Here is a 27,546-nt window from a genome sequence, read left to right on the forward strand (position 1 = left end):
GTGTTGTGAGGGCTATTGGTCTGTAGTTTTCATTTTTGTGGTATTCCAGTTTTGGTATCAAAGTAAATACTAGTTTCATAACATGACTTGGGAATGTGCCCTCCTGTTTTCTGGAGGAATTTGCATAAAGTTGCTGTTAATTTTCCTTTAAAAATTTGGTAGAATTTTCCAGTGAAACCATTTGGACTTGTAGATTTTTAGGGGAGTTATTAAATTACAAATTCAATTTTCTTAAAGAAAAATCTCTTGACTGAATTTTCATTCAATAGTTCAGTGTTTTTTTTGTTTGTTTGTTTTTTGTTTTTTTTTTCCCCCTTGGGACTTATCTTTGAGTCATGGATTATTCAGAAAAGTATTGTTTAGTTTCTGAGTGTTTAGAAAATTTTCTGTTATCTTTGTTACTGATTTCTAGTTTGATTTCATTGTGATTAGAGAAAATACTATGTGTGATTTCCGTTCTTTCATATTTGAGGTTTGTTTTACTCAAGGCACAGTCTATCTTGGTATATGTTCTGTGGTTGCTTGAAAAGTGTCTATTTTGCTTTTCCTGTGTGGTGTGTTCTGTAAAGTCTGTTGTGATGGTGTTGTTGAGTTTTTCTATATCCTTGCTGATTCTTGGTCTAGTCCTATTAATTGTTGAGAGAAGGCTATTGACCTTTTCAGTTCTGTGGCCTACACTGACACTATGAGGGGGTGGCTTGCTGAACAGTGGGGAAAATCCTGACTCCATCAGGTTTCCACTGACACACTCCCATCAGAGAAAGGCAGGGGCACTGCATTTCTCCTCGGTGGAGGTGAAGTGCAGGCTCCCTGCCCAATCTCTACTGACACTGCAGAGGAGTAGGCCTCTCTACAGCTCAGTGGGGATGAAAGTCCTGACTCCTCACTCAGCCTTCTCAGTTCCCACCCTGCTGGGGAGTTTGGGGTACCTCTTTAGCCTGGTGAGGGTAGAAGTCTTGATTCTCCACTCTGCCTTTGCTAGTATGGGTGGGGCTGCAGATTTTTCTGTGTGGTATTTGGCCGGAGTAGGAGGGTTATTATCTGAAAGTTTTCTGTCCTCTTGGCTTATTGACCTGAGGGCAGGCTCCTCTTGGGGCTTTTTGTCTGTGCCCATTTGCATTTCCAAGTTTCTGGCTCTCCGTATCTAGTCTGGGGTAAATGAAACAACAGATAATCTGCTGTATGTTTTATATGTAATATCAAGGGTTTTTAGGTATACTTAGTAGGAAGAATAGGGATAAATACGTCTTCTCCATCTTCCCAGAAGCAGACATCCATTACCATTGATTTTTGAACTGGGACTTTTGTTACCTGTTCTTCTGGAGCTACCTTCCATTTTTTCTAAAACCACCCTAAAAATAATCATACTGTTTAAGGATTGAACTCATTTAGTCCTGTTTATTTTTCCTTCTCTTCTCTTCCTTCTTACTAGCTATACATTTTCCCTTGCCTATCACCCAGCCTCCTTCTTTTCTTACTGGTACCGATATTATACCAAAGACATGAAATTATTCCATAAACACCATTTAGGGAAGCGTAATAGTCCATTCTCACACTGCTGTGAAGAAATATCCGAGACTGGGTAATTTGTAAAGAAAAGAGGTTTAGTTGACTCACAGTTCCACATGGCTGGGGAGGCCTCAGGAAACTTAAAATCATGGCAGAAGCCACCTCTTTACAGGGCGGCAGGAGAAAGAATGAGGCTGAGTGAAGGGGGAAGCCCCTCATAAAACCATCAGATCTTGTGAGAACTTACTATCACAAAAACAGCAGGGGAAACTGCCCCCATGATTCAGTTATTTCCACCTGGTCCTGCCCTTGACATGTGGGGGATTATTACAATTCAAGGTGAGATTTGGGTGGGAGCACAGAGCCAAACCGTATCAGAAAGATTTCATACTTCCTGAATTATCAGTTTATTAATGATTCTAAAACAGGAAATTTCCCTTGACCCCTTTGTAGGCTTTGAGACAGGTGCTTCACTTACTCATCCTGCAGCTCTCAGCCCCTCGCGGGAGGGTGAGCGTGCAGGTGAGTGGGTGCGGGAGCCAGAGTGAGTGCTTTTGGGCTCTGGCAGGAGCAAAACTCTGTGTGGGCCCCATGGCAGCATCTAGTGGGGAGTACCTGCGACTCCTGAAGCCCCAGTGAGCGTGTTACACTGCTCTTTTAGCTCTGCCATCAGCAGACAGCTCAAGTGTTAACAGCTCAGTGGGCCCTTTTGTATCTGCACTCACTCCTGAGCTCTTGTCTGGTGTCCAGGAAAAATGAGGTCCCGTGAATGAATTGAAGGATGATAAATGCAGGGGATTTTGTTGCCGGTGAAAGTGGATCTCAGCAGGAAGGGGAGCTGACAGGGGGACTGGAGAGGCGAAGGTAATGTTCTCCAGAAGTCCAGCCATCTCTGGCTGGATTCTTCTTTGAAGTTATGCTGTCAAGCTGTCCCTCTGAAGTAAAGCCACTTCTCTCCGACATCCCGCTGCTTCTTCCTCCATGCTGGCTGAGTCTGGGGTCTTTATAGGCACAGGATGGGGCAGGGCAGGGCAGGGTCACGGGTGGTTTAGGAAAAGGCAACATTTGAATGGGAAAATAGGGATATGGATATAAGTTCTTACTTTGGGCCATGGTTTCAGGCTTTTTGGCTTGCGGGTGGGGCTTCACCAGGGACCCCACCCTTTTCTGCCTAAAATTTCTCTGCCTTCTGTCCCTATCAGTTCTTTCACTTACAGGATTGTATGTCACCTAAGTTAGATGTGTGACACAGATAAGCATTTCTTTTTTTTTTTTTCTTTTTTTTGAGATGGAGTCTTGCTGTCTTGCCCAGGCTGGAGTGCAGTGGTATGATCCCAGCTCATTGCAACTTCTGCCTCCCAGGTTCAAGCAATTCTCCTGCCTCAGCCTTCTGAGTAGCTGAGACTATAGGCGTGTGCCACCACATCTGGCTAATTTTTTTATTTTTACTAGAGACGGGGTTTCACCATGTTGGCCAGGCTGGTTTCGAACTCCTCAGGTGATCCACCTGCCTCGGCCTCCCGAAGTGCTGGGATTACAGGCGTGAGCCACCGTGCCTGGCCAATAAGTGTTTCTTAAAGTCTTCTGTGAACTGTCTACATCAGAATCAGCAGATGCATATTCAAATGTATATCCTTGGGGACCACAGGCATACTAAATCAGAATATCTGGGGGTAAAGCCTAGAAATCTGTATTTTTATGAAACACTTTAAGTGCCTCTTACTATGTAGTAAGAACCATCATTACATGAGAACTATCATTTAAATGCTTACTGGAAAATAGTAACAGGATGTGATAGTGCTTATAAAAACCAACAACCAACTCCAGAAGTTCAGAAACTTGTAAAGGTATGCTGCTTTATGTATTGTTAACGACAATGGTGGGGAAAACCATTTTGAATTATTGGTATAATTTTGAACCTAAAATATACAGTTGTATCTTTAATAATTTTTTCACCATGAGAGGATGTTTAATCTACTTTAAATTCACTCCAGCAGTAGGCACTTTGTTTAGATTTGAGTATAGTCTACTGTATAACTTGATATTTCTATATAAGTATCACTTTGTTTTATTTACAGGTATTAGGGGAATATTCCTACCTCTTAGATAAGGAAACGCCAGCAGAAGTTATAGCTAAGCTCTACAAGTTACTTATGAATGACTCTGTGTCTTCAGAAACAAAAACCTGGTTAATTGCTGCTGTGACCAAATTGACACCTCAGGCACACTCTTCTGATACAGTTGAGAGATTAATCCATGAATTTACCATATCTTTGGATACTTGTATGAGACAACATGCATTTGAATTAAAACATTTGCATGAGAATGTGGAACTTATGACGAGCTTGCTTCCAGTTGACAGGAGTTGTGAAGACTTGGCGGTAAGACATTGGTGTTCCATCTTTTTAAAAATTGCGTTGTCATTAAATATAGAGTAATTCTTGGATTTGTGACATGTCAGGAATATATCAAAATGTGGTTTCTGTAGCATTTAAGGTGAATGTTGGAGTTCTTTCTCACATTAGTATGACAGGGAATCTGAGAGCTCCCAGCACTTTGGGAGGCTGAGGTGGGCAGATCACCTGAGATCAGGAGTTTGAGACTAGCCTGACCAACATGGAGAAACCCCATCTCTGCTAAAAATGCAGAATCAGCTGGGCATGGTGGTGCATGCCTGTAATCCCAGCTACTCGGGAGACTGAGGCAGGAGAATTGCTTGAACCTGAGAGGCAAAGGTTGCAGTGAGCAGAGACTGCACCATTGCACTCCAGCCTGGGCAACAAGAGTGAAACTCTATCTCAAAAAAAAAAAAAAAGATTCAACCTTAAAAAGGTCTTCACCAAAGCACATTATAGTCAAACTGACAACAGTCAAATTACAAAGAGAGATTTCTAAAAACAGCAAGAGAGAAGTATCAGGTCACACATATAAAAGTATCCCTATCACACTAAGAGTGGATTTCTTAGCAGAAACCTTATTTTATAGGCAAGGAGAAAATGGGAAGATACGCTCAAAGCGTTGGAAAAAAAAACCCAGAAACTGCTAGACAAGTAAGTGTACTATACACAGCATAAAGAAGAAATAAAGTCTTTCCCAGACAGGTAAAAACTGAGGGAATTCATCCCCACTAGACCAACCCTAAAAGAAATGTTTGAGGGAGTCTTACATCTGGGAGTGAAAAGATAACTACCAACATGAAAACACATGAAAGTATAAAACTCACTGGTAAGGCAGATACACAACTGAGAAAGAAAAAGGAATCAAATATTATCATCACACCCACAAAATCCATATAGGTAAACAGTGAAAAAGGAAGAAAGGAAAAAATGTATAAAACAATCAACAAAATGACAGGAGTAAGTCCTCAACTATCCATAACAACCTTTAATGAAAACAATTTAAAGTCCCCAATTAAAATATATAGGCTGACTGAATAGATAAAAAAACAAGATCCAGCTGTATGCTGCCTGTAAGAAACTCACTCACCTGTAAAGATGAAGGGATGAATAAAAATAACCATGCAAACAGAAACCAAAAGCATGTAAGAGTAGCTAATGTTATATCAGACAAAATGGACTTGGAAAAAAATATAAAGGAGACAAGAAATGTCATTATGTAATGATGAAGGGATCAATTCACCAAGGACATACAACATTTGTAAATACATATGCACCCCACACTGAAGCAAATATATGTAAAACAAATATTATTGAAGCTTAAGAGAGAGGTAGAACCCCTACAATCATAGCTGGAAGCCTTGACACATCACTTTCAGTTAAGACACATCATCTAGACAGAAAATCAACAAAGAAGCGTCAAACTTAATTTGCATTCTAGACCAAATGGACCTAACAGATATTTACAGAACATTTTATTCAACAGCTGCAGAATACACATTCTTCTCAACACATGGAACATTCTCCAGGACAGACCATATGTTAGGCCACAAAAAAGTCTCAACAATTTGAAAAAATTAAAATCATAGCAAGTATTTTCTCAAGCTGCATGTAATAAAACTAGAAATCAATAATAAGAGGTACTTTGGAAACTGAACAAATATATGAAAATCAAAACAACATATTTCTGAGTGACGATTAGGTCAGTGAAGAAATTAAGAAGGAAATAAAAACATTTCTTGAATCTAATAAAAATGGAAATTCAAACACAACTTACCAAAACCTATGTAATATGGCAAAAACAGTGCTAAGAGGGACGTTTATAGCAATAAACACATATATCACAAAAGTAGAAGGATTTCAAACGAGCAACCTTATAATGCACCTCAAGGGACTAGAAAGGAAGAAGAAACCAAAGTCAACATTAGTAGAAGGAAATAAATAGTAAAGATCAGACCAGAAATAAAAAAAATGGAAACTTAAAAAAGATACAAAAAAAAAAAATCAGTGAGACAAAAAGTTGGTTATTTTGAACAATAAACAAAATTGATAAACTGCTGGCTACACTAATCAAGAAAGAGAGAAGATTCAAATAAGTAAAACCAGAAACAAAAAAGTAGCCATTGCAATGGCTACCACAGAAATACAAATGATTATTAGAGATGACTATAAACAACTGTACACTAACAAACTAGAAAACCTGATGGAAATAAATAAATTCCTGGACACATCTACCAAGATTGCACAAAGAAGAAATAGAAAACCTGAATGAATAGTGATATTGAATCACTAATAGTAAGTCTCCCAACAGAGAAAAAGCTTACAAGACGACTTTACAAATGAATTCTAGCAAATTTATAAAGAAGAACTAGCACCACCTCTTCTTAAACTAGTCCAAAAAATTGAAGAGGAGGACATTCTTCCTAACTCGTTTTATGTGGCCAGCATTACCCTGATACCAAAACTAGACAAGGACACAACAAAAACAACAACAAATTATAAGCCAATATCCCAGATGAACATAGGAGCAAAAATTCTCAACAAAATACTGGAAAACTGAATCCAATAGCACATCAAAAAGATAATACACTATGATCAAGTGGAATTTTCCCAGAAATGCAAGGATGGTTCAGCATACACAAATCAATAAATGTAATACTTCATATCAACAGAATGAAGGACAAAAACCATATGATCATCTCAATAGATGCAGAGAATTCATTTGGTAGAATCCAACATCCCATCATGATAAAAACTCACAGGAAATTAAGCAAAGAAAAAACATACTCAACATCATAAAGCCCATATATGACAAACCCAAAGCCCATATCACAATGAACAAGGAAAAACTGAAGGCACTTCCTCTAAGAATTGGAAAAAGGCAAGGATGCCCATTTTCATCACTCCTATTCAACATAGTACTGGAAGACCTAGCCAGAGCAATCAGGCAAAAGAAAGAAAGAAAGGGATCTAAATTGGAAAAGAGGAAGTCAAATTGTCCCTTTTTGCAGATGACATGATCTTACATATAGAAAAACCTAAAGACTCCAACATAAAGTTCTTAGAACCGATAAAAGAATTCAGTAAAGATTCAGGATACAAAATCAACATACAAAAATCAGTAGCATTTCTATACACCAATAACAAACTAGCTGGAAAAAAAAAAAAGTAATGCCATTTACAACAGCTACAAAAAAAAAAAAAAAAAAAAAAAACAATACTTGGAATAAATTTAACCAGGGAGGTGGAAGACCTGTACAAGGAGAACCTCAAAACGCTGATAAAAGAAACTAAAGAGGATAGAAACAAATGGAAATACATCCCATGCTCATGGATCACATGAATATTGTTAAAATGCTCATATTACTCAAAGCCATCTACAGACTCAGTGTACTATCAAAATACCAATGACAATCTTCAGAAATAGAAAAAACAACCCTAAAATTTGTAGAGAACCACGAGACTCTAAATAGCCAATACAATACTAAACAAAAAGAACAAAGCTGGAGGCATCACACTACCCAATTTCAAAATACACTACAAAGCTGTAGTAACCAAAACAACATGGTATTGGTATGAAAAAAAGACATACAAACCAATGGAACAGAGAGAACCCAGAAAAAAATTCGTGTATTTATGACTAACTGATTTTCAGTCAAAGTGCCAAGAATATATATTGGGGAAATGACAGCCTCTTCAATAAATAGTGTTGAAAAGCCTTGATATCAGCATGCGGAATAATGAAATGAGATCCCTATCTCTCACCATATAAAAAAATCAACTCAATGAATTAAATAATGTAAGATCCCAAACTATAAAACTACTAGAAGAAAACTTAACAGGAAATGCATTAGGACATTGGTTGAGGCAAAGATTTATGGCTAAGACTTCAAAAGCACAGGCAAAAAAGGCAAAAATGACAAATGGAACTGTATTAAGGTCAAAAGCTTATGCACAGCAAACAATACAATCAATAGAGTGAAGAAACAATCTGTAGACTAGGAAAAAATATTTACAAACAAGGGACTAATATCTAGAATATGTAAGGAACTCAATTCAACAGCCAAAAAAGAAAAAAAAAAAATCCCATTTAAAGGTGGGCAAAGGTCATCAACAGACATTTCATGGTCAACAGGTAAACAAAAAAATGCTAAACATCACAAATCATCAGGGAGATGTAAATCAAAACCACCATGAGATATTATCTTATTTCAGTTACAATGCCTATTATCAAGGAGACAAAAAATAACAAATGTTGCCAAGGATGCAGAAAAAAGGAAACTCATGCACTGTTAGTAGGAATGTAAGTTAAGATAGCCATTATAGAAAACAGTATGGAGAGTTTTCAAAAAACAAAAATTGAACTACCGTAAAACCCAGCAATCCCACCCCTGGGTATTTATCCAATGGCAAGTAAATCATTATTTCAAAGGTATACCTGCACCCCCATGTTCACTGCAGTACTATTCACAATAGCCAAAATATGGAATCAACCTAAGTGTCTGCCAATGGACACATGGATAAAGAAAATGTGGTATGTATACACAATGGAATATTATTCAAATAAATAATATCCTAGCAACATAGATGGGACTTATTTCACTATGAAGTAAAATAAGCATGGCACAGAAAGTCAAATATTACATGTTTTTATGCATAGGTAGAAGTTAAAAATGTACATCTTATGGAGGTAGAGAATAAAGCTCGGAAGGGTCAGGGGACAGGGAAGAAGAATGGTTGGTTAATGGTTAGTAAAATACTTAGATAAGAGGAGTAAGTTCTAGTGTTTGATAGCACAGTAGGGTGATTATAGTTAGTAATAATTGTGTATTATTTGTATATTTCAAAATAAAGATAAAATTGGAAATGTTCCCAACACAAATGATAAATGTTAGAGGTGATGGATATCCTAAATACTCTGATTTACGTATTACACATTCTATGCATGTATCAAAGTATCATATGTACACCAGATATGTATGTCTTAAAATCAACAAATAAGAGAAATTCCTGAATTATTCTATATTAAGAGACTGTCACAGGATATAAATATCTTCACTGCAGTTCTCCAAAAGAGACACTCTTCTTCCTATTTAGAATCAGTACTGGATTCAACCCGGCCAGGTTGAATCTCTTTGAGGCTCTTTTGAGTTTCCTGCGTATGGATGTCTGTATCTCTTGCAAGACTTGGGAAGTCTTTAGCTATTATTTTTCAATTAGGGTTTCTGTGCCTTCACCCATTTTGTCTTTAAACTCTCAAAATCCAAATATTTGTTTGCTTTATGTTGTCTCATATGTCACATATGCTTTCTTTATTCTGTTTTATTTATTTATTTTTGTCTGGTTTATTTCAAAGGCATGTCTTCAAATTTGGAGATCCTCCCTTCTCAATCTAGTCTATTGTTGAAGCTCTTGGTTATACTTTTTATTTCATTCATTGAATTCTTCAGTGCTAGGAGTTCTGTTTGTTTCTTATTTATGATGTCTACCTCTTTGTTGAATTTCTCATTCAGATCATGAATTGTTTTCTTGATTTATTTTTGTTTTGTTTTTCTGTGTTCTCTTGTATCTTTTGAGTTTCCTTAAGATCATTATTTTGATTTTTTTTTTCAAGCATTTTACAGATTTTTTGGGATCTGCCACTGGAGAGTTACTGTGTTCCTTTGAAGGTGTTATGTTTCTTTGCTTTATTTTTCTTGTGTCCTCACATTGACATATGTGTATCTGGCATCAGAGCAGTTGGTTCTAAGTTTATGGATTCCCTTTAGTAGGGAAAGACCTCTCCCTATAGATGTGTCTGTGATGTTGGTTAACAAGGTGCTTGGGCTTTGATTCTGGATGGGCACAGTAGTATAGTTTCCAAATGATTTCTTCAACTATAATCATAATCAGTGATGTCTGTGAGTTCCTCAGTGGTGATATGGTTTGGATCTCCTCCCCAAATCTCACGTTGAATTGTAATCCCCAGTGTTGGAGGTAGGGCCTGGTGGGAGTTGTTTGGGTCATGGAGGCAGATACCTCATGGCTTGGTGCTATCCTCTTGATAGAGAGTGAATTCTCGAGAGATCTGGTTATTGTAAAGTATAGCACCTCCCCCACCACACGTGTGCGTGTGCGCACGCACACACACGCGCACACATACACACACCCCGGACTCTCCCTTTGGTTCCTGCTTTCACCATGTGATATGCTTGCTTTTGCTTTACCCTCCTCCATAAGTAGAAGCTTCCTGAGGCCTTACAAGAAGCTGAACAGATGCCAGTATCATGCTTCTTGTACAGCCTGCAGATCCGTGAGCCAATGAAACCTTTTCTTTTCTTTTTTTTTTTTTTTTAATAAATTACCCAGTCTCAAGTGTTTCTTTATAGCAGTGCAAGAACGGACTAATAGAATGGCTTAGGCTGTGGTTGTTAGTGGAGGCTGTAGAAAGGCTTTGTTGAAGATAGAACATTAGGTGAATTGATCCTTGTGCACCACTGGTAGCAGTAGTTGGCTGGGCATACTGATTGTTAGATCCCTGGGCAGTGTATATGAGTCCTGGCAGTGGCAGGATTGGGTGTGCCAGTCCTAGGGCCTCCAGAGGTGGCATGCACACATGCTGGTGGTGGCAACAGTGGGCTGCACACAAATTGATTTTTAGTAGTGATTCATGAATTGGGTAATATCTCATTAGCATTATTCCACACTTCCTCCTTGATTTGTGTTAGCATACTGGTTTATTATAAACTATATTGCAGAGGATACAGAGGAAGGAGATGCATAGGGCAAGCTATGGAGGAAGGTTCTCAGAGCTTTTATACTCCCCGTGGCCATGCCACTTTTCAGGAACCTCCACATGTTTGGCTATCTTCTTTTAATCTCCTTTGAAATTCTGTGTCATTTTATTCCTCCTCTATTTGAGAATCCAAAAGAAGTGGTTTTCCCTTTTATTTTGTCTGTCTATGTGTTAAAATCTTTACCATTTTGGAGCCTGATCACCCACCTTTTAGTTTCCCACCTACTTTTTGCCACCACCCCTTTTAACCTAAAGTTCTCACTTTATACTCACTCTCTTTATTTCATATCATGATCTCCCTCAGGTGTAAATTAGAAAACTTTCTTTTTTTTTTTTTTTTTTTTTTTTTTTGAGATGGAGTCTTGCTCTGCCACCCAGGCTGGAGTACAGTGGCACGATCTCGGCTGACTGCAACCTCTGCCTCCCGGGTTCAAGTGATTCTTCTGCCTCAGCCTCCCGAGTAGCTGGGACTGCAGGTGTGCGCCACCATGCCTGGCTAATTTTTTCTGTAATTTTAGCAGAGACAGGGTGGCACCATATTGGCCAGGCTGGTCTCGAACTCCTGACCTAGTGATCCACCCACCTTGGCCTCCCAAAGTGCTGGGATTACAGATGTGAGCCACTGTGCCTGGTCTAGAAAACTTTCAAAGGTAATTAGAATTATTCAAATTAGTTGAGAAAGAGAAAAAAGGGTAATATTTCCACTCATTTTGACTCAGATTTTCATGGCTTGTATTCATTTTGAACATTCCTTCATTAGTTCTTTCAGTAGTTCCTCAAGGACAGAGGCCTCGCTTTAGTATTTGCTGGGCATCCAGAGATGTTTATTGAAATGATGAATGAATATGCTACACATAGTATTTACTAGGGAGTAACTACACTTCCCTTTTCCTCCAATAAAAGATAATGATGTTGACATAGCCTCATCTCAAGAATCTTTTTTTTTTTTTTTGAGATGAAGTTTCACTCTTGTCACCCAGGCTGGAATGCAATGGCACGATCTCGGCTCACTGCAACTTCCTCCTCCCAGGTTCAAGTGATTCTCCTGTCTCAGCCTCCCGAGTAGCTGGGATTACAGGCACCCACCACCACACCTGGCTCATTTTTGTATTTTAGTAGAGACGGGGTTTCACCATGTTGGTCAGGCTGGTCTCGAACTCCTGACCTCAGGGGATCCGCCCACCTCAGCCTCCCAGAGTGCTGGGATTACAGGCGTGAGCTACCATGCGCAGCCTAAGAATCTTATTCAAGCGAAACCATTCCAGATTCAGAGAATGAGGTGCCATTTTTATGTTTGATAATTATTTGCTATTCTAAATTATCTGAGCTATTTGTATATACTTGGCTAAATCAGGAGAGGCAAGTCTTTGGTTTCTGAGGTCATCACTGCTCTCTCCACTAATCGTTTTTGTTCATCTCCTTCTTTTCTCCTTTCCCTGTCATTCTTTCTTCATCTCTTATTTATTCATTAAAAATTATTCTCCTAAGACTTTTCCTGGTGAAATTAAGTAATTTTCCATAGATTTGTGAAAAATAATTTTCAGTTATATTAGGATATTTAAATCAAAGGCACTGTGGGAGGCTGAATAATGGCCCTTGCAAAGATGTCCATGTCTTAATCTCTGGAATTTGTGCTTGTCCTTAAACATTAAAGGGAACTTGGTAGATGTGATGAAATTAAATATTTTGTGATGGGGCAGTTATACTAGATTATGTAGCTAGGCATGATATAATCACAAGGATCCTTAAAAAAGTGAAACAAGAGGTTACAGAGGAGAAGGCAAAGAAACAACAAAAGCAGAGATTGGAATGATGTGGCCACAAGTCAAGGAATGCTGGCAGTCTCTAAAAGCTGGAAGAAACAAGAAACGGATTCCCCTGGTACATCCAGAAGGAAGCAGCCCTGCCAAAGCCTTGATTTTAGCCCCTGCAGCAGGAAACCACTACAGTTACCATACCTCATAGTATATGTCTGTTTCTTCTGGTGGGTTACAGTTCTGCTCAGAGTAGGAACTGTGTCTTCCTTTGTCTCAATTATAGAACCTAGTAGGATGCTGTAACATATTTGATGCTCAAAAATATATTCTCCACTGCAATGAAATTAATAGTAAGTGCAAATGATTTATATTGTTAGATTCCTAGGCAGGTGATCTGATTATAGATGTTTCAGAAAGCTAGAGAGTTGGGTAGCATTTGCATTCATTCATTCATTCATTCATTCATTCATTCATTCATTTTTTGAGATGGGGTCTTGTTCTGTCGCCCAGACTGGAGTGCAGTGGCACAGTCTCGGCTCACTGCAACCTCTGCCTTCCAGGTTCAAGCAGTTCTGCTGCAGCCTCCCGGGTGGTGGCTGTGCTGAGACTACAGGTGCGTGACCATGCCCAGCTAATTTTTTTGTATTTTTAGTAGAGATGGTTTTGCCATGTTGGCGAGGCTGGTCTCAAACTCCTGGCCTCAAGTGATCTGCCCATTTTGGCCTCCCAAAGTGCTGGAATTATAGTTATGAGCCACCGTGCCTGGGTATGGTAGCATTTTTAGAATTGAAGTTTTCATTTCTCATTTAGAGTTTTTAAAAATATATATGGGCTAAAATTATTTATGTGACTGTATAATCTACTTAGGATAAATTTATTTAATTCCTAATTTTTGCTTAATTTTAATATAGGTAGATGCTTCTTTATCTTTTCTGGATGGTTTTGTGGCTGAAGGACTCAGTCAGGGTGCAGCACCTTACAAACCTCACCATCAACGCCAGGAGGAAAAGCTTTCTCAGGAAAAAGGTAATTTTTCATGGATTTGTGTTAAGCTAGAGTGTAGGGATGTAATTTTTGATATTATAGTCATGTAAGTAAATAAATAAAGATAATTACTTTCTATTATTCCTCTTTTAATGATTCACTGGTGATTTGTTTGCTCTGACTAGGTTTTCAGATACCCAGAGGAAAAAAAAAGTTAGCCAAGAGATATTCCTAAAGACATAGGCTGTCTATCCACAAATACCTAAGATATGGTAGTCATACTGGAATTTATTTATTTTTTTGAGACGAAAGTCTTGCTCCGTCACTCAGGCTGCAGTGCAGTGGCACGATCTGGGCTCACTGCAACCTCTGCCTCCCAGGCTTAAGTGATTCTTGTGCCTTAGCCTCCCAAGTAGCTGGAATTACAGGTGGGTGCCACCACACCCAGCTAATTTTTGTATTTTTAGTAGAGATGGTGTTTCACCCTGTTGGTCAGGCTGGTTTCAAACTTCTGGCCTCAAGTGATTGTTGACCTCCCAAAGTGCTGGGATTACAGGTGTGAGCCACTGCAACTGGCCATTATACTGAAATTTTGAAGAACTTTTTTTTTTTGGAGTAATATATTTATTAACATAATGATCTTTATGGGAAACTTTTTTTTTTTTAATTTAAACTTTTTAGTTCACGGGTACAAGTGCAGGTTTGTTACATAGGTAAACTTGTTTCATGGGGGTTCGTTGTTCAGCTTATTTCATCACCCAAGTATTAAGCCTAGTACCCATTAGTTTTCCTGATCCTCACCCTGCTTTCACCCTCCACCCTCTGAAAGGTCCCAGCATGTGTTGTTTCCCTCTATGTGTCCATGTGTTTTCATCATTTAGCTCCCACTTTTAAGTGAGGATGTGCAATATTTGATTTTCTGTTCCTGCATTAATTTGCTAAGGATGGCCTCCAGCTCCATCCATGTCCCTGCAAAGGACATGATCTCATTCTTTTTTATGGCTACGTGAAAGAACTTGAAGGTAGGAGTATCATGTTGTTCACTGTGCTGATAGGCTGACACATATTAGTCTGAGCATATCTGTGGAAAGGTTTCAGAAAACAACCTTGGTTACTATGGACTAGTGACTTTCGTTTTTATTTTGAGCGGTCTTATATTTATTTATTTATTTTTAAATTTTATTTTCTTAATTGACAGATATACATATTCATGGGGAATATAGTGATGTTTCAATCCATGTATAGTGTTCAGATAATAGTAATTAGCATATCCATCATCTCAAACATGTATCATTTCTTTGTGTTGGGAACATTCAATATATTTCTTTTAGTTTTTGAGACTATGTAATACTTTATTGTTAAACTATAGTAATTCTGTAGTGGTGTAGAACACTATAACTTATTTCTTCTATCTAGCTGTAATTTTTTATCCTTTACCCTATTCTTCCCTTTCCCCCACCCTTCCTAGCCCCTAGTATACTGTATTCTAATTTTTACTTCTATGAGATCAACTTTCTTTAGTTTCCACATACGAGAGAGAACATGTGGTGTTTAACTTTCTGTTCCTGATTTATTTCACTTAATATAATGTCCTTCGGTTTCATCCATATTGCCATGAATGACAGGATTTCATTTGTTTTTATGGCTGAATGGTATTTCACTTTGTATATATACCACATCATTTTCTTTATCCATTCATCTGTTGTTGGACACCTAGGTTGATTCCATATTAGGTTGATTCCATATCTTGGCTACTTTGAATAGTGCTCTGCAATAAACATTGAAGTGCTAGATAATTCGTTCAATGCTGAGAGTGCAGTGTTTTGAAGCCCCCAACTATTACTGAATCAGGGGTATTTGCTTTATATATTTGGATGCTCTGGTGTCAGGTACATATATATTTTAATTGTTACATTCTTTTTATGAATTGATTCCTTTATTGTACAGTATCTTTCTTTGTCTCCTTTTACAGCTTTTAACTTAAAATCTGTTTTGTTTGTTATTAGTATAGTGACTTCTGCTCACTTTTGGTTTTTGTTTGTCTAGAATATTTTTTTCCAACCCCCCACTTTCAGTCTTTGTGTCTTTAGAAGTGAGGTGAGTTTCTTGTAGGCAGTATGTTGTTGAGTCTTGTTTTTTTAAAACCCAGGCAGGGATTCTATGTCTTTTAAGTGGGGGAATTTGATCCACTTACTTTCAAGGTTATTATTGATGGGTGAGGATTTGCTGCTATTTGATTGTTTTCTGGGTATTTTACATATGCTTTGTTCCTTACTTGCTCTCTTATTGTTTATTTTTGCAGTTGGGTGGTTTTCTTCAGTGACAAAGTTTGATTCCTTTCTTTTTCTTATTTGTGTATCAGTTCTACCAGTGAGTTTCATAGTTTTGAATGTTTTCATAATGGTAGTTACTGTCTTTTCACTTCTAGACTCCCTTGAGCTTTTCATGTAAGGGGTGGTCTACTGGTAATGAATTTCTTGATTTTGGTTGTCTGCGAAAGATCTTATTTCTCCTTTATTTCTGAAAGATAGCTTTGCTGGGTACGATATTCATGCTGTTTTCTTTTTCTTTTTTCTTTTAGTACTTTGAATATATCATCCTGTTTTCTCCTGGCCTCTAAGGTTTCTGCTGAGAAATCCAGCTGTTAGTCTAATGGGGATTCCCTTATATGTGACTTGAAGCTTTTCTCTTGCTGCTTTCAGAATTCTTTGTCTTTGACTTTTGACAATTTGACTAAAATGTACCTCAAAAAGGACCTTCTTGGGATTGAATCTATTTGGGATTCTTTGAGCTTCCTGGACTAGGATGTTCTCTCTTCCAAGACTTGGAAAGTTTCCTGCTATTATTTCATTAATTATTTTCTTCACATTTTCCCTTCTCTTCTCCTTCTGAAATGCCCATAATACAAACATTTATTTGCTTAATGGTGTCCCATAAATCCCGTAGGCTTTCTTAATTTTTTTAAAATTCGTTTTTCTTTTCTTTTTGTCTTCCTGTGTTATTTCAAAAGACCTGTCTTCAACTTCAGAAATTATTTCTTCTGCTTTCTAGTGTGTTGTTGAAACTCTTGCATATGTATTTTATTTCATTTATTGAATTCTTCAGCTCTAGGATTTCTGTTTGGTTCTTTTTTATAATATCTGTCTCTTTGTTGAATTTCTTGTTCAAATAATGTATTATTTTCCTGATTTCATTGAATTATCTGTCCGTATTCTGTTGTATCTCACTGAGTTTCCTTAATAATGTTTTTTTGAATCCCTTTTCTGGAATTTCATATATTTCCTTATGATTGAAGGTCTGTTACCAGAAATTTATTATTTTCCTTTGGTGGTGACATGTTTCTTTTTTCATGGTTGATTTGTTCCTATGTTGATTTGTATGAATCTGGTGGAAAAGTTGACTCTTTCAAGTTTATGTAGTAGAGTTTGAAGGGAAAGACTTATTTGTATAAATGGGTTTTGGAGTATAAGTTCAGTAGGGTACTAAGGCCTTGGTGGTGGACATGTAATGTAGTCTTCATGTAGTTTTTTTTTTCTTTCTTTCTTTTTTTCTTTTGAGACAGAATCTTGCTCCGTCACCTAGGCTGGAGTACAGTGGCACAGTCTTGGCTCACTGCAACCTCTGCCTCTCAGGTTCAAGCAATTCTCCCATCTCAGCTTCCAAGTAGCTGGGACTATAGGCACACGCCACCACGCCTGGCTAATTTTTGTATTTTTAGTAGAGACAGGATTTCACCATGTTGGTCAGGCTGGTCTCAAACTCCTGACCTCAGGTGATCCACCCGCCTCAGCCTCCGAAAGTGCTGGGATTACAGGTGTGAGCCACTGTGCCTGGCCATGTAGTTTCTTTAGCTGTAATCTGCTCTAGCGGTATTCGTGAGTTTCTCGGTGGCCCAGGCTGAGTGTGTGGTGATGGTGGTGTGGCTTCGCCAAGGGCAGGCTTCCCAGGCTGTTTTCAAGTCGTGGATATGTGCATATACATAGTGAGTCAGCCAACTTGGGTTCTGGCTTACTGAGGTTGGGGCCATGGAGCTGTTACCCTGGCTGGGAAGCATGGGCATGTCGTTGCCTAGCCAGCCTGGGGACACGTCTGCCAAGAGTAGCCTATGGGGTTCTTTCTTAGGCTTGTGATGTGGGTGCAAGGCTGTTTGGCTGGCCTTGGAGATACGGGGCATGTCTTCTGAGGGTAGCCCTATGGGGATGTTTCTGTCACACAGGACACAGCTGCATGGCTGTGAGTAGTCTAATATTTCTTAAGTGTATTAGAATTCTTCATTCAACAAAATATCTGATGATTTAAGTTAGAAACAGTTAATAAAAGAAAGAGTAACTTTGTACTTAAGAAATGCAGCCTGTTACGAAAATACGTCAGTCATGATTTTGGTAAAGGGGAAATCATTGAGTTATTTGGATGGTAGAAGGGAAGTATGCATATGAATAAAGGGAGATCAGTGAATAAATGTATTATCTGTTTATGAGTTCAGAATGTCAATACTGAAAAATTCAGTGCTGAAAGATTTTTCTTTTTTTTTCCTATTTGTCCTTTAGTAATTTTGTTGAGTACTTATTTTCCAGGCTGTGTGCTAGGCATATTGAGTTAAGATAACAACTAAACTGTTGATCCTAGAATGAGACCAAAAAGTTATGAACATTATTAATAGGCTTGATGTTCTCTTTCTCCAGAAGCATTTGCTCTTTTTTGCCTTTTATCTTTTTAAATCTTTTTATTGTTTTATTTTATTGTGGTTAAGAACCTTAACTGGAGGTCTCCCCTCCTAGCGAATTTTTAAGTGTAAAATATGTTATGATTGACTATAGATACAATGTTGTACAGCGGATCTCTAGCACTTACTCATCTTGTTTAACTAAAACTTCATGCCCATTGATTGGTACGTCCCCATTTCTCTCTCCCCTTAGCCTTTGGCAGCCACCATTCCATTCCTCAATTCTATGAATTTGACTTTTAGGTACCTTATAAAAGTAGACCCATGCAATATTTTTCTGTGCCTTACTTATTTCACTTAGCATAATAGTCTTAAGTTTCATCCCTGTTGTTGTATATTGCAGAATTCCATTGTATATGTGTATGACATCTTCTTTATCCATTCACCTACTGATGAGCATTTAAGTTGTTTTCACAACTTGGCTATTGTGAATAGTGCTGCAATGAACATGGGAGTGCTTTATTTGGGATAAATACCCACCCAGAAGTGAGATTGTTGGAACATATAGTAGTTGTATTGTTATTTATTTATTTATTTAGAGACAGAATCTTGCTCTGTCACCTAGGCTGGAGTACAGTGGTGCAGTCTCAGCTCACTGCAACCTCTGCCTCCTGGGTTCAAGCGATTCTCCTGCCTCAGCATCCTGGGTAGCTGGGACTACAAGCATGAGCCACCACACCCGGCTAATTTTTATATTTTTCATAAAGACGGGGTTTCGCCATGTTGGGCAGACTGGTCTCGAACTCCTGACTTCAAGTGATCCACCTGTCTTGGCCTCCCAAAGCGCTGGGGTTACATGTATGAGCCACTGTGCCCGACCAATTTTTTATTTTATTTTATTTTATTTTACTATTTTTTTTGAGACAGTGTCTCATTCTATCACCTACGCTGGAGTGCAGTAGAACGATCGTAGTTCACTGTAGCCTTGAACTCCTGGGCTCAAGTGATCCTACTGCCTCAACTTCCTGGGTGTCTAGGATTCCAGGTGCATGCCATCATGCCTGGTTAATTTTTAATTTTTTGTAGAGACATAGTCTCCCTAATGTTGCCCAGGCTGGTCTCAAACTCCTGAGCTCAAGTGATCCTCCTACCTTGACGTTGCAAAGCACTGGGATTATAGGCATGAGCCACTGTGTACTGCCTGTATTTTTATTTTTTTTGAGGAATCTCCGTACTGCTTTCCACAGTGGCTGCTCCATTTTGCATTCCCATCAACGATGGGTAAGAGTTCTAACTTCTTCACATCCTTACTGACACATGGTATATTTTCTTTTCTTTGATAATCACCATCCTGACAGGTACAAGGTGATGCCTTATTATGGTTTCAGGTTTGTATTTTCTTGCTAATAGTAACATTGAGCATTTTTCATATACCTGTTGGCCGTGTGTATGTCTTCTTTACAGAAATATTTATTTAAGTTATTGGCCTATTTGTGATCAGGTTATTAGTTTAAAAAACAAAACAAAACTATTGAGTCATAGGATTAACGTATTTTGGAGGTTAACCCTTACCAGAAATGTGGTTTGCAAATACTTTCTCCTATTTCATAGGTTGCCTTTTCACTCTGTTGAGTGTTTTCTTTGCTATGCAGAAGTTTTTTTATTTGATGTATTGCCACTTGCTTATTTTTGTTATTGTTACCTATACTTTTGGTGTCATATCCATGAAATTATTGTAAAGACCAGTGTCATAAAGCAGCTTTTCCAGCTGGGCATGGTGACTCACGCCTGTAATCCCAGCACTTTGGGAGGCTGAGGTGGGCGGATCACCTGAGGTCAGGAGTTCAAGACCAGCCAGACCAACATGGAGAAACCCCATTTCTACTGAAAATACAAAATTAGCCGGGCGTGGTGGTGCATGCCTGTAATCCCAGCTATCTGAGAGGCTGAGTCAGGAGAATTGCTTGAACCGAGGAGGTGGAGGTTGCGGTGAACTGAGATTGTACCATTGCACTCCAGCCTGGGCGGCAAGAGCGAAACTTCATCTCAAAAAAAGAAAAAGAAAAAAGCAACTTTTCCCTTATGTTTCTTTCTTATGAGTTTTACAGTTTTGGGTCTTAGAGTTAGGTCCTTAATTCATTTTGAGTTGATTTTTATGTGTGATGTAAGATAAAGGTTCCATTTTATTGTTTTGTACGTGAATATTTGGTTTTCCCAATGTTGTTTGTTGAGAAGACTGTCCTTTCTCTGTTGTGTATTCTGGGTGTCCTTGTTCAAAATTAGTTGGCCATACACACTTGGTATTATTTCTGGGCTCTCTGTTCTGTGTCTGTCTTTATGCCAGTACTATGCTGTTTTGATTATGATAGGTTTGTAATATATTTTGAAATCGGTAAGTGTGATGCCTTCAGCTTTGCTCTTTTTTCTCAAGATTAATTTGGGTATTCATGGTCTTTTGTGGTTCTTCATTGGTGAATTCTACCAAACACTTAATGAATTAACATTGGGGCTGGGCACAGTGGCTCATGCCTGTAGTCCCAGCAATGTGGGGGACCATGGTGGGAGGATCGCTTGAAGCCAGGAGTTTGAGACCAGCCTGGACAACATAGCTTGACCCCATCTTTACAAAAGAGACACACACAGAGAGAGTTCTTTTCAACCCCTTCCAAAAATTTAAAGAGGAGAGAATATTTCTAAACTTATTTTATGAGACCAGCCTTTCCCTGATACCAAAGCCAGACAGAGCCACCACAAAAAAAAAAAAAAAAAAAAAAAGAAAACTGCAGGCCAATATCCCTGATGAATATAGGCAAAATGCTAGGAAACTGAACTCAAGAAAAGGGTAGTACACCATGATCAAGTGGGATTTATCCCAGGGGTCCAAGGATGGTTCAACATCTGAAAATAAATTAATGTGATATCATGTTAACAGAATAAAGGATAAAAACCACACAGTTCTCAGTAAAAGCAGAAAAAGTGTTTGACAAATTGAACACCCTTTCATGATTAAAAAGAAACTTGATAAACTAAGAATAGCAGGCAATATTTCAATGTAATAAAGGCCATATATGATAAACCCACAGCTAACATCATAGCATGGTATGATGAAAAACCAGAAGCTTTTCCTGAGATCAGGAGCAAAGCAAGGATGCCCTCTCGTCTCTTTTGTAGTCAACACAGTACTGGAAATGTTAGCCAGAGCAATTAAGAAAAAGAAGAGAGGTATTCAGATTGGAAAGGAAAATTGTTCCTCTTTGCAGATAATATGGTTTTATTTATAGAAAACCCTAAATTAGACTCCATTAAAAAACTATTAGAAGTCATAAGTGAATTCTGGAAAGTTGCAGGATGCAAAGTCAACATGCAAAAATTATTTGCATTTTTGTGCACTAACAACAAACCATTTGACAAGGATATTAGGAAGACAGCCCAATTTATGACAGCACCAAAAGGAGCAAAATACCTAATACTAAACTCAAGCAAGTGAGAAAGTTGTGTTTAATGAAAACCACTGAACATTAATGAAAGAAATCAAACAAGGCACAAATAAATGAAAACACATCCTGTGTTCATGGATTGGAAAGCACATGTATTCCATGCAATCCCTTTCTTTTACGGCTTTTTATATGTTATTTAGCACAGTGATAACTAATGTACTATAAAATTAAACTCTCTTTCAAAGTGTAATCAGTTTCCTCTCATTAACTTTATATATTAATAGAATATACTGGGGGCAAAAGTAAACTTTTGAATTATAATTGCCTAACCTGTGGCTATACTGCATATAAAAGCCTTGTGACATCCAGGGGCCTAGAGTGAAAAGCTCCTGGGTTTCCACAGTGGGGGAAGTATGATTCAGTTGTCATATTTCCTTATTTTCAGGTATCTGGGGGCCACCAGTTGCCATTACTGAAGTCAAGGGTTGGATAGGGAAGGGAGGATAGAGTAGGGAGACTCCTGGCACTGCCTATTTTCTTTCTTAAAATAAGCTAAATTGTCGATACAAATACAAGAGCCCTGGAATTCCCCAAGCTTATGCAGTCCTTTGCCAAGTACATTTTTTCCCATAGAACCATCGTTATAAACGGGATTAAACTCTCAAACTAGATTCCCCCTCTCTCCTCCCAAATCAATGCTTCAAAAGTCCTTTAAAGCAAAATTGAAATTTCAGTAGACTGTTAAGAAAAGGAAATTGGTTATGAGACAAGATATAGCAAGTATTTAATAAATGCTTGTAGAATAAATTATAAAATTATATATCTTAGAATTGGGATTGGCTATAAGACAAAATAAAGAGTAGGGGGAAGTAGGTATTTTATGCATAAAGAGTTAATTCTTGAATCTTTTAATTATCAATCTGTTGTGGTACTAATCTTTTTTTTTTTTTTCTGGACAGAGTCTCTCTCTGTTGCCCAGGCTGGAGTGCAGTGTTGCAATCTTTTGGCTTGCTGCAAAAAAAAAAAAAAAAAAAAAGAATTGCTCTCGGGTTCCAGTGATTCTTGTGCCTCAACTTGTGCTTCAACTTGTGCCTCAACTAAGTAGCTGGGACAACTGGTGCATGCCACCACACCCAGCTATTTTTGTATTTTTAGTAGAGATGGTGTTTTATCTGTTGCCTAGGCTGATCTCAAATTCCTGACCTTAAGTGATCCGCCCTCTTCCACCTCCCAAAATTCTGGGATTACAGGCGCAAGCCACCATGCCAGCCTGTTTTGGTACTAATCTTATTTCAGATTTCTATAATCATTTGCAGAGAGTAGTAGTTAAATGTTACTTTAATAAATGATACTTTGATCTTTTAGTTAGAAAAATGAATAAACTTCAGGAAAATATCATGGGATACTAAGAATTAGCAAAAATAGGTGAGATGGTGGGGAACAAACTTTCTTACAAGTTCCCATCAAAAAAAGCATTTCAGAATCAGTGTGGATTATTCTATTAAAATGTTAATAAAATGTGTTATAACTCCAGCACTAGATAACCAGAAATAATAAGGGGAAACAGTATTTACTAATTGGCTTTTAGAAAGCCATTAAGGCCGGGCGCGGTGGCTCAAGCCTGTAATCCCAGCACTTTGGGAGGCCGAGGCGGGAGGATCAAGAGGTCAGGAGATCGAGACCATCCTGGGTAACACAGTGAAACCCCGTCTCTACTAAAAATACAAAAAATTAGCCGGGCGTGGTGGCGGCGCCTGTGGTCCCAGCTACTCGGAGGCTGAGGCGGGAGAATGGCAGGAACCCGGGAGGCGGAGCTTGCAGTGAGCCGAGATCGCGCCACTCACTCCAGCCTGGGCGACACAGCCAGACTCCGTCTCAAAAAAAAAAAAAAAAAAAAAAGAAAGCCATTAAGGTTGCTAATCTCTCAAAAAATAAAATAACAATAATCAGATAATTAAAGTTAATTATTTAAAAAATTTTAAAAATTATTAATGACAGCTGAGAATGGTTAGAGAAATATACCCAAGTGGTCAAGGTATAAAAGAATTGTAGTACAAAGTATGATACATGAGTGTGCATATAATTGAGGCCTCTAAAGTATTAATAGTAAGGGATACAAATAGGTGAAATGTTGAATTATTCACTTATGCCCAGGATAGTTTATACTTTATTATGTCTTATCTAGAGTACTTCAGTGGCTCCCAACCCCAAGGACTCTCTGCCTCCAGCTCATGTTTTCTCTTCTGGGGAATTGCCCTCATTCTTCATCTGGCTAAATTCTACATATTCACTAAGTTGCAAGTCAGCCGTCTTCTTCCTTCTCTTGGCTCTTTCTGCATACCATTTTCCTCCTTCTGTTCCACATATGTGCATGAGCTGTTGCACATGTAGTTAACACTTCAGCATCTTTAGTCCTTTTAGGCATTCATCACTGTATGGGTCTTGGGGAGTTTTCACTGAAGAATGAAAATAATGTGGTTTGAACTTTATTTTCAACCTTGAGCCTTTCCATCCCTTCCTTAGATGACAATCTTAATGCTTTTGACTCGGAATTAATATTTTTTTCTGCTTGCTCTCCAAATACTGTTCCTTTCCATGTCTTTTTTATTCTCTCTACTTTCAAACTTTGTACCTCTAATTTTGAGCTTCTTTCTGCTTTTTGGTTTAAACTCTTTACCTTCAACGTGCATAGAAAACATTTCTTGAGGTATTCACTGTTACTGCAAGTGTTAATGCAGTGGCTGGATGACTCACGGTCACAGATGCTATTAAAAAGATACCACTGTTGGATGGTAAGTGCAAAGGTTTGAATGTGTTTGTCAAAACCCATATTTAAATTTAATTGCCATTGGGATGGTATTCAGAGGTTGGACTGTAAAGAGGTGATCAGGCCATGAGGAATCTGCCTTCATGAATTGATTAATGTCATTATCATGAGAGTGGGTTGTTATTAAAGTGAGTTTGGCCCTCTCTTGCTCTCATGCTCTCTTGCCTTTCTGTCTTCTTCATGATGCAGCGTGAAGGCTCTTGCCAAATGCTGATGCCATGCTGTTAGATAGCCCAGCCTCAAGAACAATGAGCCAAATAAATTTCTTTTTCTTTTCTTTTCTTTTTTTTTTTTTGAGACGGAGTCTCACTCTGTCACCCAAGTTGGAGTGCAGTGGCATGATCTCAACTCACTGCAACCTCTGCATCCCAGGTTCAAGCAATTCTCCTGCCTCAGCCTCCCGAGTAGCTGGGATTAGAGGTGTCCACCACCATGCCTGGCTAATTTTTATATTTTTAGTAGAGGCAGGTTTCACCGTGTTGGCCAGGCTGGGCTTGAACTGCTGACCTCAAATAATCCACTCACCTTGGCCTCCCAAAGTGCTGGAATTACCGCCCGGCCATAAATTTCTGTTCATTATAAATTACCCATTCTGTGGTATTCTGTTATAGCAACATAAAATGGATTATGACAGAAAATTGGTCCTGAGAAGTGAGGCTGTTGCTATTAAAAATATCTGAAGGCCGGGCGCGGTGGCTCAAGCCTGTAATCCCAGCACTTTGGGAGGCCGAGACGGGCGGATCACGAGGTCAGGAGATCAAGACCATCCTGGCTAACCCGGTGAAACCCCGTCTCTACTAAAAAATACAAAAAACTAGCCGGGCGAGGTGGCGGGCGCCTGTAGTCCCAGCTACTCGGGAGGCTGAGGCAGGAGAATGGCGTAAACCCGGGAGGCGGAGCTTGCAGTGAGCTGAGATCCGGCCACTGCACTCAGCCCGGGAGACAGAGCGAGACTCCGTCTCAAAAAAAAAAAAAAAAAAAAAAAAAAAAATATATATATATATCTGAAAATATGGAAATGGCTTTGAAACTGGGTAATGAGTAGAGCAGAAAAATTTAAAGGAGCAGGCTAGGAAAATTTTAGATTGCTGTAAACATAATATTAAGGGCAGTTCTGATGTGGGCTGAGAAGAAGAGGAGAGCTGTAGGGAAAATCTGAAAGTTAGAGATTAAGTGTTCATGATCAGAATGTTGTTAGAAATATGGGCTCCACTGTCTCTTAATCTCTAAGTTACTTAAGTGTACTTAAATTCTAGGTTCATTAAGTGTATGAGATCCCTGACAGGAAAGAGGAATATATCTTACTGGAAACTAGAATAAAGCCATCTTTCTTATAAAGTGGCAAAAGTCTTGGATGAATTATGTCTCTTCATGCCTGAGGCTTTATGGAAGACAGAATTTAAGAGCGATGAACTAGGATATCTGGTGGAAGAAATTTCTATGCAAAATATTGAAGGAGCTGTATGGCTACTTCTAACTGCATGCAGTAAGATATGAGAGGAAATAAATGACTTAAAGATGGAATTTATAACTAAACAGAAGCATAATAGAAAGATGGAAAATTTTCAGCCTGGCCATGTAAAAAATGAGAAAATGTGTTTGGGAGACCAGGTCAAGGATCTGGTCAAGTGATAGAAATGATCATCAAGATACTGGGAGAGTAACGCTAAAGGCATTTCAGAGATCTCAGAGGTTGCCCTTCTCTTCACAGGCTCAAGCTCTGGGAGTGCAGAATGCTTTTGGGGGATGACCAGGGTGCCCTTCATGGGCTTGCTGCCCAGAACTTCCTCAAGTCTCTGCTCCCGGCATTCTGGTACAGCATTCCGTGGTTGCTCCAGCCATTCATGTGGGCCCAGGTGTGGCTTCACCTGCTGTTCCAGAAGATTCAAGCCATAAACCTTGGTGGCATATGTGGTGCTAATTCTGTAGGTGCCCAATGTGCAAGAGCCATGGGTTCATGGCATCCTCCACCTAGATTTCAAAAGATGTTGTGGACTCCCTGGGGCTTAGGCAGAGACTTGTCATGGGTGTGAAGCCATCACAGAAAGTCCCTGCTAGGGCAATGCCGAGCAGAAAGACAGGATCAGAGCCATCACAGAGAGTCCCACCAGGACAGTGCCTAGTGGACCCTTAGGAGTGGGGTCACTCCTGAGACCCCAGAACTGATGCTACTAGTTTGCAGCATCAGCTTGGGAGAGCTGTAGATGTGAGACTCCAGTCCCCTGAGAGCTGCTGGGTGGACTGAGCCCCAAAGTCATAGGACTTTGTCATAGGTGTGGGGCTGCCTAAGGCCTTGAGTGTCCAACTTCTGCCCCAGTGTTCCCAAAAGGTGGGACGTGGAGTCGAGATGATAATTCTGGAGCATTAAGACTTAATGTTGATTCCTCTTTTGGGTTTTGGAGTTATTTGAGACCACTTACCCCTTTCTTCTGGCCTATTCCTCCCTTTTGGAATGGGAATATCTACTTTATGCCTGCCCTGCTATTGTATTTTGGAAGCGTATAACTTGTTAATTTCACAGACCCACAGCTGGAGAGAAATTTGCTTTTAGTTTCACCCATATCTGATTTAGATGTCTCTGGACTTTGGAGTTAATGCTGGAATGAGTTAAGGCTTTTGAGACTATTGTAATGGAATCAATATATTTTGTATCATAAGGACGTGATATTGGTGGGGCAGGAGCAGAATGCTGTGGTTTGAATGTGTACTCCAAAGTTCATGTGTTGGAAACAATCCCCAGTGAAACAGTGTTGGGAGGTGAGACCTAGTAAGAGGTGATAGGTCACGAGGGCTCTGCCCTCATGAATGAATTAATATCATTATCATGGGAGTGAGTCATTAAAAAAGTGAGTTTGGGCCAGATGCAGTGAGCACCTGTAATCCCAGCACTTTGGGAGCCTGAGGCGGGCGGATCTCCTGAGGTTGGGAGTTCGAGACCAGCCTAACCAGCATGGAGAAACCCCATCTCTACTAAAAATACAAAATTAGCCGGGCATGGTGGCGCATGCCTGTAATCCCAGCTACTCAGGAGACTGAGGCAGGAGAATCACTTGAACCCAGGAGGCGGAGGTTGTGGTAAGCCAAGATCGTGCCATTGCACTCCAGCCTGGGCAGCAAGAGCGAAACTCCATCTCAAAAAGAAAAGAAAAGAAAAAGACTAGGCTAGTTTGGCCTTCTCTTGCTCTTGCGCTGTCTTGC

At 39.1% G+C, this 27,546-nt stretch overlaps 1 protein-coding gene across 3 annotated transcripts in view; it reads left to right on the top strand.

Annotated features, from left to right (window-relative positions):
* The window catches only part of AP4E1 (adaptor related protein complex 4 subunit epsilon 1), a 109,478-nt gene that overhangs the window by 42,345 nt on the left and 39,587 nt on the right, over window positions 1-27,546 (top strand). For all 3 annotated transcript variants that reach the window (XR_004057373.1, XM_010356599.2, XM_030930985.1), the window contains exons 14-15: window positions 3,588-3,890; window positions 13,349-13,463. Coding sequence is in view for 2 of the 3 variants with exons in the window: in XM_010356599.2 (XP_010354901.1) it covers window positions 3,588-3,890; window positions 13,349-13,463 (418 nt within the window). In the remaining variant the exon portion in view is untranslated. The remainder of the gene's footprint in view (window positions 1-3,587; window positions 3,891-13,348; window positions 13,464-27,546) is intronic.

This window comes from Rhinopithecus roxellana, chromosome 5 (assembly GCF_007565055.1).
Source record: "Rhinopithecus roxellana isolate Shanxi Qingling chromosome 5, ASM756505v1, whole genome shotgun sequence".
Classification (NCBI taxonomy): domain Eukaryota; kingdom Metazoa; phylum Chordata; class Mammalia; order Primates; family Cercopithecidae; genus Rhinopithecus; species Rhinopithecus roxellana.